The sequence below is a fragment of the Callithrix jacchus genome, chromosome 16 (genome assembly GCF_049354715.1).
Source record: "Callithrix jacchus isolate 240 chromosome 16, calJac240_pri, whole genome shotgun sequence".
NCBI classification, from domain to species: Eukaryota; Metazoa; Chordata; class Mammalia; order Primates; family Cebidae; genus Callithrix; species Callithrix jacchus.
In genome coordinates this window covers 59,258,238-59,270,262 of record NC_133517.1, presented here as the reverse complement: position 1 = coordinate 59,270,262, position 12,025 = coordinate 59,258,238, and the positions used below count along the sequence as shown (strand labels likewise).

At 41.2% G+C, this 12,025-nt stretch overlaps 1 protein-coding gene across 8 annotated transcripts in view; it reads right to left on the bottom strand.

The window, feature by feature from the left end:
• The window catches only part of FAM135B (family with sequence similarity 135 member B), a 350,951-nt gene that overhangs the window by 124,197 nt on the left and 214,729 nt on the right, over positions 1–12,025 (bottom strand). For all 8 annotated transcript variants that reach the window (XR_013528077.1, XR_013528076.1, XM_054246600.2 and 5 more), the window contains one exon: positions 5,116–5,255. Coding sequence is in view for 5 of the 8 variants with exons in the window: in XM_054246600.2 (XP_054102575.1) it covers positions 5,116–5,255 (140 nt within the window). In the remaining 3 variants the exon portion in view is untranslated. The remainder of the gene's footprint in view (positions 1–5,115; positions 5,256–12,025) is intronic.

The window sequence follows — 12,025 nt, the reverse complement described above, 5'->3', positions numbered from 1 at the left end:
TCCTACCTTTAGAAAAGGCAAAACATGACCTCCGGCAGATTATCCGTGGCTCTCCATGCTGTGTCCTCAACCTTCCTTTCTAGCTTTGTGTCCCTGCAACTTCCTAGTCCATCAGCAACAATGCTTTCTTTCCCAAATCTGCCTTCTGCCTTCCCGCTTTACATGGCCCTTGCTGTTGTCTGTCTCAGGAGCTTTTATCTGCCTACTGTGGAATATCTTGCCCATTTCTACTTATCAAAACTCAGCCCTCTCTCCACTTCCAGCCAAAAATCCAAACCTACCTCTGTCTGAATCACTAGGTCTGGCATGGGCTTATGAATCTGCATTTTGTACAAGTACTGCCAGGGGACTGTGATGCCGGCGCACTAAGGAATCACACGTTGGAAAATGCTTTTCCTTTTTAAGCCTATGAAAATGCAATCTTACTCATAAAATGTGTTTAACTTGTAATCTTTTCCTCTTCTTCCTCAGAATGGTAAGCATTTCACTGTTAATAACTGTATCTTCTTCTTTGCCTGCTGGGAGCTTAGTACTCGATGTGTGGGTCTCCATTAGCAAATATTCAGAGGATGTTTGTGCATTTTGGTCTGCTACATTTGCCCCAGCCTTTGTTTTCCTGTAGGTGTTTTTCCTCTACTCTGCCTCATTCCATTGATAGTTTTTTTTTAACCATTCTATGCATTTTGAAAGCCTTCCCAAATCATCTGTGAGATTACACAGAGTATATAAATAAAATACATACACTACCTCCAGACTCACTCTTTGCAACTGTTTTTACAATATCTCCTCGTGCACCTTAACTTGTGATTAGTTCTGTCCAAGGTAATCTCTTGTACTTATCTGTGACGTCATTGCACAATTGAATCTTCTTTGTATCTGAATTTCTGATAGCATGTGGAATCATCTGTTTGATGAACAGGCATTTCATAAATGACTGTGGTTCACAGTGATGTCTATGAGCATCCATGAACAAAATTTCTGGCCAACTGGCTATAAGCAGTGTTTTGGTTGTCATAAGCAGACTGATACGAACTGAAAAAGTGTTAATACATCCATTCCAAATATACAGTGTTTACAGACATATCCAATCAACTTTTATTATCCCTGATTTGTATATAACCATCAGCTGTGACATTGTTTGCTGCCATATGGATTACCCCCAACACAATAATAAATTATTAGCTTACAGAGATAAGAAATTTGATAGGAAGAAGAAAACAGCATGTAATGTGAAACAGACTCCCTGTTCAACTTGAGAACTAAGGCTGGCTACAACCTCACATGAACTAAGGTTGAGGGTTGGGAAGGTCAAACTTGAAGGCTTTAAGTAGTCAGAATTCCAACAATTCTCTGTTGGAATTAAGATGGAGCAATGGCCAGGATACCTGAATAATGCCCAAACCCAGCCTCCATCATTGGTTTGCCATAAGCACTCCACCAGGGTAGCTCTTTGAGATCAACAGCCCAAAGGGCAATGGCCATGGGAAATAAATGGAGCACTGTTTTCTTATTGGAGTTTGGGGAAGTGGACCTTGAGCTTACAGTCTGTTTAACTGGGATTTTTTTTTGTGTGTGTGTGTTTTTTTTTTTTGGTTTGTTTTGTTTTTTAACCACTCTAGGAAACCTAAGAGTACTGTTTCCTAAACTAAAGATATCAACTTGAGTCCAGGAAGGAAATAGAGGATTCACTCAAAATGAGGACTCCAAGTACAATTCATCAAAGGGATGATTTACAAAGTGTGTGGAAGATTTAGAAAAACCAACTAACAATGGCTCAGTTCTTCAAGGTCAGTAACAACAGGACTTCCTTATCACCCTCGGCCTGAAGAGTCAAGCAGAGGCAGTGGTTATCAGAATTGAGAGAAAGCTACAGGGAGCGTGTCTCCCTGACTGAAGCTGGGGCCTTTGGAAGAAGGAAAGAGCAAGCGGTATGGTGGTAAAGGTTTAACAACTGGCTCTCTGGAGAAAAATTAAAAAAGAAGAAAACACTGATTGTAGCACTGGCAGTTTCTTTGGTCTAAATGTTTTCACCACAATTGGCTTCAAGTTCTGAATGTGAAGTCACTAAATAGGGAGTTGGAAATAGGTCTATACCTGTGGCTGTCAAAAGCTGGTATAAGCAGATTGTAGCACAATGCTGAACACAGCCAAGCCTACAGAATCCAGCAGAGAAGGAGCCTGGGGAATGAACATTCTGGGCCTATTATTCTCATAGTCACCTGCAGAAGCTCTCATACACTGAACTCAATGGAAACCAAAAGATAAATACATGACTGAGTAGTTGTGGGAATTCAGTTGGGTGGTGGCAGAAATATTTAAAGGAAAATATTAGAGAAAGTTACCAAATATAGTTACAAACCCCCTTGGAAGGCCTGGGGGGGGGATTGCATAAGTTCCAATAAATCTGGCTGAAGGCAGCCAGAGTCTCTTTGCAGGAGCCAGAGAGATTAGGGCACAAATACAAAGGAATGTGGAGAGTTTACCTAACTAGCTTGTTTACTCATTTGTTTCTAAAATTAACCTTTGATCATTCGCAATGGCTTTCTCATGGGGAGTTCGACCAGGGATATTACTAATGGCGTTTGCTTTAGGGCTCAGAACCTATCCTTTAATCTCTAACCTCTACTGGTGTTGACCCATAGTTTTTGTCATTTAATGTGTGCTAAATAAAGGCAGGGAGGTCAGCATGTCAGGGCCGGTGGCTACTATCTCTTTACAGCACTCTCCAGAGAGTCTGTGTGTAGGCTGGACACTCAGTCGAACTGGCAAAGATAACATCTGTGAGTCGGTGCACTTTATTCTTCCATTGTTGAGTCAGGGTCTGCAGTACAGAGCCCTGCAAGTGGTGACCCTGACAAGCAGTTGTTGCAGCCAGTCTCCTGGGGCACATCCCATGTGGGACAGCAGAAAGGGGAAATGGGCGAGTATTCAAAAGCTAGCCAGCATGGCTAATAGGAGTTTGGTTTGTTCTTTTAAATTTTGATTACAGATAAAATTTTTGCAGTCACTGTGATGGCACAAGGGAGACAGGGTCAGGTTAACTGAAGACTCCAGTGAGTGGGATATGTGTTCCTTGACGTATTATTGAAGTAGGCAACTGTGGTGTGGGCACAACTGTGGTACTGACAGCCAAGGGCCATCAAACAGGGCACACTGTGGATGCTCATCTCTGTTTGGAAAGAATAGTTTGCAGAGGCCCTCAAAATAAGGGATTGCAAATTAAATTCATTCATTCAGCAACTAAGTCATCCACTCCATGTCAGGTATCCACAATGTAGTCCTGTGGCCACTGGGGCACTCAGAATGAAAAGAGAGATCCAGTCCTGTGGAGCTTGCTGACTGGAGTAGGGATGACAAAATTCTAAAATAAAAATTGTGCCACTGCACCCTTCTAACAAAATCAATGGATTTCTATTGTCCAAGAATAAGCCCTAAATTCCCTGTCATGGCCCACAATGCTGGGCCTCCCCCCTCCATCTCCTACTCCTTTTCCCTCCCTCTCTATGCAAGTCACCTCAGCCTTAGTGCTTTTCCTGAAACACCCCAATGGCATTCCCACCTCAGGCCCTTTGTCCTCACTGTGCTCTCCTCCAGAGCCAACATCTCCCCGAGCTGGCATCATGCCTGAATCTTCCTTGGTATGTGGGTCTCAGTTCTACACTGACTTCTCTGGAAGGCCTCTCCTGTCTGTCACTTGTCCTCCAGGGAATAACCTTTTTGGGTGAAGTCTGTGTTGAAGGTTGTGCTGAGCTCTTCACATTCTCATTATCCGAGTATCTGTCATGAGGCAACAGACTGCCTTACACAGTAGGACCATCACGAGGTCTCTTCCACTTTGGGTATAACTGTAGCTTCACCGGACCTCCAGTGAGGGCGCAAACTCCTACCCTTATCTCCCTCACGAGTGTGTCTCAGAGACTAGGGAGCTGAGCATGTGGCAGTAAGAAGGCTTGGTGATAGAATATGCACGATCAATTTATCTAATTACATTGCGATATATTGATCTAATATTAGAATATAAGCCCAAAATGCCAGGGGTATTTTCAGATTCACCATTTTACCTCCAGCACATACACAGTGCTTAGTGAGTGCTCAATAAAGCTTTGAGGGAATGGATGGGTTAATTAATAACAAATGAGAGGCAGCTTTTCAATTTTAGCCACACAGGGGAATCTGGTCACTACCTAGATAAGAGAAGATGTGCACAAGGAGCCTGAGAGGAGTGCTGTAACAGATGCCCAATAGGAGCTGTCACATACACCACATGGGGACTGCAAGTAGGGGGGCTCTCATTAGATCTTCGTAAAATAGAAATACTCTTTCATATAATTCTCAGTATAATCTAGCAGGAAAAAATCAGCTGGAATGTGGCAACAGGTATAAGAAGTGAGGGTGAGGGAGGCAGATCAAAAGTGTGAGCTTCACATTTTTTTTTGAAATGTATTAATCTAATGGATAGAAAATTTTCAATCAAGTTTCCAACTAATAAAGTGAATCCCCCAAGGCCTCTGGGCTTGAAATGACACTGTTTCCCTTTCATTAGATGTCCTTCCTCTGTCTCTGGTGAATTCAGCATGTGCATCTGAAGCCAGCTCTTTTGTGTAACTGTTGATGAACACCAGCTCTGTCATCTCCACAGAGAAAATTTCTTACATCACCTACCAAGGTATTTGCTTATTTATCTGTTTTCCTGCTAAATTATCAACCCTTTCAAGGTAGAGTTCCTGCTGCCTTCTCCACTTCTGTTCCTTATCCAAGGGACCCACAAAGAGCCCTGCAAAAAATAGTTACTCAAAATCACCTGCTGATTGACTCACTGCAGAGGGCCTGAACTGATGCACAACTGGGCAAATGAGGAGGGAAGAAGAGACCCAGTAAGTGAGTCGATGGACACTGTTTGCACTTGAAACTACATGGAACAAGCAAATTAGATGAATAAGAAAATGAGTAAAACAATGAATATATAAATAAGTGCATGTGTGCACTGAAAGCACTAATCTCTGAGAGATTTCAGAGTAAATCTGTACCAGCTTCTTTCACCATTTACCTAGCAGTGAGAGAGAATAGCCACAAGAGGGAACAGCCACTTGTGCTTGTGGCAGATTCATGACTTACCCTTTCACCATCTAAGAGCAAATGAGCTCGGAAGACCACAGCATCATTTATGGGCACCTCTTCATTCCGGTATAAGATCTGAAAGACCCGGCTGTGCACAGTGCTGTCATGGACACAGGCTGAATGCAGGCTGCTGCTCTCTGCAAAACAAGAATCAGCAGGAACCCATGAACTCCAGTTGTCCTGTACCTGCACTCCTGTTGAGTGTTCTTTCCTGCTCCAGGAGACTAATGGCCCCAAGTTGCCTTCCAGTTTCCAAAGCTCAAAATCATAGTTAACGAGACCTCATCATATGAATATTTTGTTCATTGAGTTGGGCTGGTATCTCAGAAAACCTCCATCCCTTACAAGCTGTAAGATCTTGGCTAAGTCACTCATTCTGTGGGAAGTGCTCCCGGGCTACTATGCAGTGCCTGCTCAACTTCTCACCTGTTCACATGTTCACCTGTCTCCTCCTCTGTGAAGCATTCTGTCATCCCCCTCTCCTAGAAACAATGAGGAGAAAAATGGGGAGTAAAAGACAGAAGCCACCCTTCCTTCTGCAAGTACTTCCTAGTGTCCATAGAATCCCTCTCTTCTCAAAGGTGCTGCCTGCATATAACGCGTGTTATAAAGAACACTGTCTTAAGTTTTAGAAAAATGTGGTAATCCTAATTATGCTGTATATTAAGTTTTAAAGGAATTTATCTCTGTATCCTCCAATGCATTCGAGATGTACTATAATCCCTAAACAGTACTTCAAAGTTAAGTTATATTTCAAGAAGACAGATCTATTCAAGGAGGTTAAGAGACTTTCTGCATCTACTGTCCAGGTTCATTGTGGGGGAACAAATGCGTAAACTCCTCAAAATTACTTAATCCATTATCTACACAGTTGGAAATAAGTAAATATATATATACACCCACATATATATATTTTCTAAAATAAATAACACTGTTCAGGGTTATTGTGGAGAAACAAATGGGTGAACTCCTCCAAATTACTTAACATATAAACTACACGAGTGCAGATACATGTAAATGTATACATATATATATATACACACACACACACACGTATATACACACACACATACATGTATATATATATTCTAAAGTAAATACTAATATTTTTATAAGGTAACAATTATTAATTACCTATTTATAATAGGGAACAATTATACAGCATTTTACAAGTTCTAAAGTGCTTTTCAATTGTGTTACTTTCCTTAATTATCATAACAAACCCATGAGGTAAATTTTTCACCAGATGAAGAGACAAAAGGTCAAAGCAGAGGCAGGTGCCTAAATATGTCCTTGTTATGAATGCCTATGTCTCCCCAGGATGTATATGTTCAAATCTAATCACCGATGTGACGGTATTTGGTGGTAGAGCTTTTGGGAGAAAATTACATCATAAGGGTAGAGTTCTCATATTTGGGATTAATGCCCTTATAAAATGAGGGCAGAGATCTGGTCCCCTCACCTTTCCCACCATGAAAGAATACAAGAGAGAAGTCACCAATCTGCAGACCTGGAAAAGGGGCCTCACCAGAACCTGACCTTGTTGGCATCCGAATCTTAAACTTCCAGTCTCTAGAACTGTGAAAAACACATTTCTGTGGCCAAGAAGCCACCCAATTTATGGCATTCTGTTATGGCAGACTGAGCTAGAGCATTGCTATATAATGAAGCATTGTGTAGATTCATCCTCACGTATACCTCTTCAACAAGAGAGAAAATGAAGTCTCCAGTGAATGAATGAAATGCATCTATTCTCCAGCAAAGGGTGGGGACTCTATAAAACAGTACTGAAAGAATTCAATAGTTTGCCTGAAATGGGAGCCAAGAAAATAAGAGAGAGAAAAAAAGCCAAAACAGCCTAACCAGCAAAGAAAAATACAAAGTACCTTGTACACTGTCTGTGGATGGATCAAAGAGTTCTTTGGAAACAGGGACACAGGATCACAGTCACCTACCAATGCACATTAACATCTACACAAACACCTACCTTGTAGCTTCAGAGCAAGGAATAGAACAATATGTAAAATGCCAGGTTATTCCCAAGGCTACTCAGATGTGCCTGCTCTAATTTGCTCTTTGTCATGAAGGCAATAGAATTACTAGCCTAATGCAGTTCTATTTAGATGTGCTGTATTCAAATTGATTTGCCTATTAAATAAAAAATGATTCATGTGTGCAGACGCCTCTCTGTTTTTATTTGCTACACTGGCTCTTTCTCTATCACTGTCAAGGCCCAGCTGATCTATAAGCAGAATGACAATGTGGCAGCGGATAGATGGGGTAAATGCCCTGAAGGTCAGAGCAGCACCGAGTAGTCTGCTACCAGAAGGGACAGCCAGCAAAACAGTTCAATCACTTGCCATCTTGGGCAAGTGACATCACCTCTTGTAACAGCAGCTTTCCATGCGAGAAATGGACACAGCCATGCTGACCTTCTGGGACACAAAGAGGACAAAATAGATCAAGTTCCTAAGACAAGGCATGCACTGGACGTACAATATACAGTATGATGACTTTTTAATTGTCTTTGCAGAGGAAGTTCTAAGTACTTTCTGTTGAATAAATTGTCACTGGTCACATTTTATGGGAGATTAAGCACCTCTGAATTTGAGCAGATTGGCAAACTAGACCACAGGGCTTAATGGGTATTTACTGAAAGTCACCAAATCCCGAGATGCCCCGTTAAGCCTGGGATAAGGCATTTTTCATAGCTTAGGAGAATTTCTGGGTCAAGTTTTCACCATTATTAAATAGGGCATCACATGGAACAGGTGTCTTTTTTTTTTTTTTTTAATACAAGGGAAGGCTTACCAATCCCAAGACGTTTCCCTGGGATTGTGGAGATCACTAGGATAACACTTGCCTGCTTTGTTCCCATTGAGACTTTCCCTTCTTCAACAGCAGTCCACATCTGGATACCCGACCCAACCCACTATCCTTACTCTTCCTTCCTGGCGAATTCAGGTCCTAGAGATAACAAAATTACATGCTCTCTCCACCCTTAAAGACGAACTTACACTTTGGGATGGCAGCTTCTCCTAGCTATGGGGTAGATAGCCACTTTTCAATTTAGTGTATTTTTATGTGTTTTGAGGCAACAAGATTTCTACTCAAGTGGTCCAATGAGAAGGTGCAGACTAGAGCCTCCCTATGTATTGTCTTCCTCTTTTGTGTGTGTCAGCCTTGGTCCCGTGCATAAAAAGAGTTGAAACTTTAAGGGGAAAAAAGAGAAGGAAAGAAAATGGGTGGAGGAAGGAAAGGGAATGTGAAGGAAAAAGAGGAGGGGAAAAGAGAAAAAAGAGTACAGCATGGAAGGGAAGAGGAACTTTGCAAGTTTCAGCTGCACAAAGAATACATTTCAAACAGCTCAACACAGAATTTCAGGCCAAAGGGCAAGAGAAAAAACAAAACTTTAAAGTTCTGTAGTTTCTTCTTCTCCCCTCACAAAATGAATGATATTAATACTTTATATATCTATGCACCTCTAAATGTTTACACCTTAAATGAGAGCATCCAGCAGCCCTAGAGGGATCTGTGAGCATGGAGTATAAAATACAGGTGTGATTCTTCTGACATGGATTCTATGCTCAATGCCCAATGCCCAGTGCCCAAACCAATAGCATTAGGGACATTTACTTGTGGACTAAACTTCAATCCCTTTCCAAGAACATGGCCATGGCTCTGCCTGCACACAGCAGATTCCCAAAGAATCAAGATTGTGCCTCAATTCTGGATGACACCCCCTTCAGTCTGCCAGGCCTGAAGTCAGCTGTCTGAAGTCTGGACTGTTTGAATTTCTTTAAACTCAGGACGTACTCACACTCTTCCAATACGTTAGAGCCAAGAGAAGTAGAAAAGCCCCATTAGACTACGGGTTCCTCAAAGTCGCAATGCTGGTTTTCATATGACTTAGAAAATGCTACTTTAGTAAGGGAAGTATCAGTGCTAGACTTGTCCCCATTTTCCAGCTGTGTGGCCTTGGGCAGGACTATGGAATCTGAGCTCAAATGAGGCAAGAATCATGCCTTACTTAATTTCCATAATGAATGTAAGGCTTAGATAAAATGGTGAAGAAAGAAGTGTGTTTTTAACTGAAGAGTTATCAAAATCCAAACAGATTTTCTCATAGATTGAAGATGACAATGATTACGATGCTTTAAGTGGGGTAAATTTTCTGACCCTTTCTAGGAGCAGGAAGGACAGAAAGTCACTCTGAAGCCAAGCTTTATTTTTGCCAACGATTGTAAGGAATAGGCAGAAGAGAAACCCACTTTGAAAGGTATTCACTGTTTTTCCAGAGAGAATGAGCAGAACAATTTCCTGTAGTCGTGTGCGCACTGCCTAGCTCGTAGGGTCACTGAGGCTTCAATGCCAGGGTAGGGAGGTCCAATACATGACCTCTTGAGACTCCCCCAAGCTTGCTAGTTTCCTGAAGACCCCATCACTGGAGGGCAAGTAGAATAATATGGATAAGAAACCATGGGATACAGGCAACCATGGTCTTGATGGCTTTTCTTGAGGTTGAAAATCAGGGACACTGTTGGACTGGGACAGACCCTTCCCAACCAGGGTGGTACTAGTGTCAATCACACAAGCACAACCTGTTCCCATAAACAAAGCTATCTTGAGAAAAGCTGGGGCCCAGGATGATGACTCTGGATGTTCAGAAATGCTCAGGGCTTCATGGGTAGAAGGTTGGTTCGGTTACATTGTGAGCTGTAAAGATGAGGACCCACCGAACCTGAGACAAAGACCATGCTGTCGAGAGCAATGGCTGAATAGGAAAATGCTGTATCTTAGCTCACTGTGTGCTGCAATAACACAATAGCACAGACTATGTCATTCATAATGCACAAAAATTGCTTGGCTCACAGTTCTGGAAGCTGGGAAGTCCAACATCAAGGCGCTTGCATCTCACAAAGGCCTTCTTTCTGCATCATCTCATTGCAAAAGGCAGAAGGGCCAAGAGACAAAAGTGAGCTGAACTTGCCCTTTTATAAAGGCAGTAATTCCATCCAATAGGGTAAAGCCCACATGGCCCAATACCTCTTACAGTTCTCACCTCAAAACTGTTACAATGGCAACTAAATTTTCAACACAAGCTTTGGAGGGGACAAACATTTAAATCATAACAGTTTCTAATGAGTGATAACCTGGGAGCTCAGGGTGGAGGCCCAAGTAGCCTGTGCATATAACTGGACCAGCGAAGAGTTCACCATTGAAGACCCAAGCTTCCTCTGAATTCTAAGACCCATGCGTCAACAGAGACACTGTGTGCCAATGAATGCCCCAGCAGCTAGGGACTGAGGAGATTCATTTCTATCCTAAACTAGCATTCAGAAAAGGACCACACTTCATTGTGTCAGCCCAGTGCTTTTTGGATGATGTGAGATGGGAAAAGTAAGTGGCATTTCTGCTAACAGGGCATTGAGATATACAAGCACTTTCTTGAAATATCTGAAGAGATGCAATTCTGCTAGTACCTTCAATTTTTGAAGCACGTCAAATCGGTGACACATCAATAAAGAGCTGCATTTTAGTTGTCATTTTGATTTCTGTCTCAAGGAACAGAAAACATTTTTCTTGTTTTCTACTTAAAGTAACCTGCTGTACATGGAGTACTGAAGCATGACATACGTTTATGCCTCACCTATAATTCTAGATTAATATGTTCCGATGTTTTTGCTATAAAATGTGTTTATTCATTCAAAGAATATTCACTAATCACCTGCTATGCACTAGGTCTTGGGCAAAACATTGGGATTCAGCATTGAACACTCACAGGGTTCCTTCTGGGACATCTATGCTTTACACTTCTGTCTGTGGAATAGGGAATGAATATTCCCATTGCCGTCCGACTCCACAGACATCTCCTTGTGTAAATGAATGTTTCATCTTTCCACACACGTTGCATTAGTCGCAACGTCTTATATAGGCTAATTTTAAATTCTGATTGAGGTGGCAAATTATGTAAAACAAACTGTAAAACAAATTGATAATAGATGCTATTCATTAATTATATGATTGGAAAAGTCATATTTCTATAAAAACATAATAAATATAAAATGGTTTTGCTAATTGCAAGTTGCTCAATTAAAGCTAGCCTGAGGTTTATTGGTCTAAATTCTAGATATTTTGTGTTCCTTAAATCACTGATATGGCCTTGGGGTATTTGAGTTTTCATCATATTTATAAGGAAACATGATCAAAGAGATGGTTACACCCTCAATGTCAAATATGGTAGATGGTACAATGGTGACTCCAAATGCTATTTTTTTTAATTTCACTCCTTAATTTGTTTATTCATGCATTCATTATTTAACTCAAAAACCACACAAGCCATATATCATAATTCTGTCACTGGTAAAGATAAAACAATGACAAATAATATTCTTCGATATTTAGTACAAAATTTCCCAAGCTCTTCTTTTCCTTACTTCAAATGCACTATCCATATATTTCTGTTTAATAGAAAAATAATTTAATTCTGAGAATGACAGAACAAAAGGCTTTGCATATCACTTACACTCAAATACTTAGCAAATCAATCCAGCAATCAACGTATTAATAAATGCAGAAATGGAGGGATATGACTTTTGGAAGTTACCCCATGTTTGTGATAGTTCTAGTTTGTAATAGTTCTGATATCCAGAATTTCTGACTCCTAGGCTACTCTGCAAGAAATCCCAACTTACAAAGCACATACCATGCTCTGGCAGAAAGTCCTTTTTATAGGTGGGCAACCAAACTGAAGAGGCCAGTAAAAAGCACCATTTAAGCCACTGAAAATGAGAAAGGCTATTACTGCAATTTAACAGGAAGCACTCTCTCATCAACACTGAGTGGGCTTAATTACTTAATTATAAACCATTGTGGCCTACTATTAGAACAAGCCGAGTAAGTCCAG